The sequence below is a fragment of the Polypterus senegalus genome, chromosome 2, assembly GCF_016835505.1.
Source record: "Polypterus senegalus isolate Bchr_013 chromosome 2, ASM1683550v1, whole genome shotgun sequence".
NCBI classification, from domain to species: domain Eukaryota; kingdom Metazoa; phylum Chordata; class Cladistia; order Polypteriformes; family Polypteridae; genus Polypterus; species Polypterus senegalus.
Genome location: NC_053155.1, coordinates 286,642,966 through 286,645,169, shown reverse-complemented (window position 1 = coordinate 286,645,169; position 2,204 = coordinate 286,642,966). Strand labels below are relative to the sequence as shown.

The following is a 2,204-nucleotide window of genomic DNA, read 5'->3' as shown; positions in this document are numbered from 1 at the left end:
GACTTTCATTTAAAGGCATGTCTATACATTTGGGTCACACCATGTAGATATTCAAACACTTTTTGTACATGGTCCCCCCACATCATGTCAGAGCACCATAATGTTTGGGACACAGCAATGGCAGACATATTGATGCAGTCATATTTAGGACTTTGTCACATATCCCTTGATTAATTGTTTGTAAATTTGAGGTAAGCATTTTGAGTCAGTCTTTGTGGAGAAAAAATATATGAGTAAAAACTATTGAAATTGAATTAAAAACTGTACAAGGATATTCGATGCTAACAAAGAGGTTTATTTATTTAGAACTAAAGGATACGTTTTACTTTGTTCAGGGAAGTATCAATGATGATGGTTGTATATATAGCTTCTTGTTATTGTTTTTTCTTTAAATTATTAATGAATGATTATTTGTTAATTATTTATTTCAAAGATAGGTTTCAAATCCATCATTATTTACAGAAAACATCATGAATATTTTTTTTTGTGGAAAAATGTGATATCATACAAAATATTTTTAACTTTAATTATTTTCCAAATGATTTCTCTACAATACTTTATTGACATTAGACCCATAATTAATATAGTAATCAGATAATAATTAGTAAACACCTTTAACTAAGGGCCAAAAAATTATTACAAAACAGGTAAGGATATTATACAAATATTTCTAGATTAAATGCACAAATGCCATAACATTTATAATAAACCAAATATCAGGACATCAATATGCATTTTACATACAGTATTTACATATTATTTTGTACAGTATTTCTTTTACAATAATGATCAAAATAGTGCAGTTATTGGGCTGGAACCTAAAAAGTTATTTTACCATTATTGCCTTGTTTTCTTTTGATATATTTTGTAACTGAATTCATCATCTCTTCAGTTTTTAGAGTATAAATTACAGGATTCAGTATTGGTGGAACTGTTGCAGACAATAAATTATTTAGAATTCTTGCATTTGGATTTGTTTTACATACCTGATCTACCAAATACGTAATTGCTATTGGAGTATAAAACATTGCCACTAAGATGATATGTGAAGTGCAGGTTTTTAGTGCTTTCTGTCTTCCTTCTGATGTTGCAATTTTTAACAATGCTAACCCAATTGCTAAATAAGTAAAAAGAATGAATGCCAGTGACACAAAAAGAAACAATACTATGTTAGTAACAGCCATTATAAAATTTAGACTAGTATCGTTGCAAGCTAAGCGGTAGACAGGTCCATGGTCACAGAAATAGCTGTTTATCACCGTGGATCTGCAGAAGCTGAGTCTGGTAATCAGGATGACAGTGACAGATACAATGACCACAGTAAAGAGCCAAACACAGATTATAATTAACATCATCCTGCTGTTAGTGTTAATGCTGTGATATTGTAAAGGGAAACAAATGGCAAGTAAGCGGTCATAAGCTAATATTGCCAGCGAAAGTGACTGCACTGCAGTAAAGCAATGAACAAAAAACATGTTAGCTAGACATTCATCATATCTAATAAAATTTGAGTTAAAAAGAAATGTATCGATTACTTTAGGAACGACAGCTGTAGTTGCACACAAATCAGCTAATGCTAATTGACTAACAGCAATGTACTTTGGACTATGAAGACTTTGCTCCAAATATATTAGTACAATAACAAAAATATTAGAAAACACGGTAAGAAAATACATAACAACTAAAAAAATATAAAAGTAGTTAGCAAAGGGCATATCTTGCAAACCACTTATGTAGAACATTTCTGGACGCACAAAAGTATTATTCATCTTGAATGCTGTTGCCCGAGAGCTCATGGGTACCATGGTCTTGCCTTTTTTCGTTAGTTCACTGTAATCTGGTCTATGGAAAACATAATTAGACAAATTTTCAAAGCTGATTTTAATATTGTTTTCTTTTCTTCAAATAAGCATTTTTGGGAGTTAGACAACAAACATACATAATATTTGCTTGCATTTTGACACAATCAAATAAACAAATATAAAGCACTTTGAGCATGGGAAAGGCTCAACATAAATGAAATGTATTATTGTTATTATTATGATTAAACAGATTTTAAAAGCTTTTTAGCAGCAACATTTATAATTTACACAATAGTATTAGCTCCTCGGCTAACTTTCAACAACGCAGACTTTTCTAGGGTAAAAGATATATTTTATAAAATATAGATAATAGGTTGATTTAATATGTTTAAAGTATAGATA

At 30.1% G+C, this 2,204-nt stretch overlaps 1 protein-coding gene across 1 annotated transcript; it reads right to left on the bottom strand.

Annotated features, from left to right (window-relative positions):
* Positions 1-818: 818 nt before the first annotated feature.
* Positions 819-1,796, bottom strand: LOC120524620 (olfactory receptor 146-like). Its single transcript, XM_039746451.1, has one exon. The coding sequence runs from the start codon at positions 1,794-1,796 to the stop codon at positions 819-821; it is 978 nt and encodes a 325-aa protein (XP_039602385.1).
* Positions 1,797-2,204: the final 408 nt, after the last annotated feature.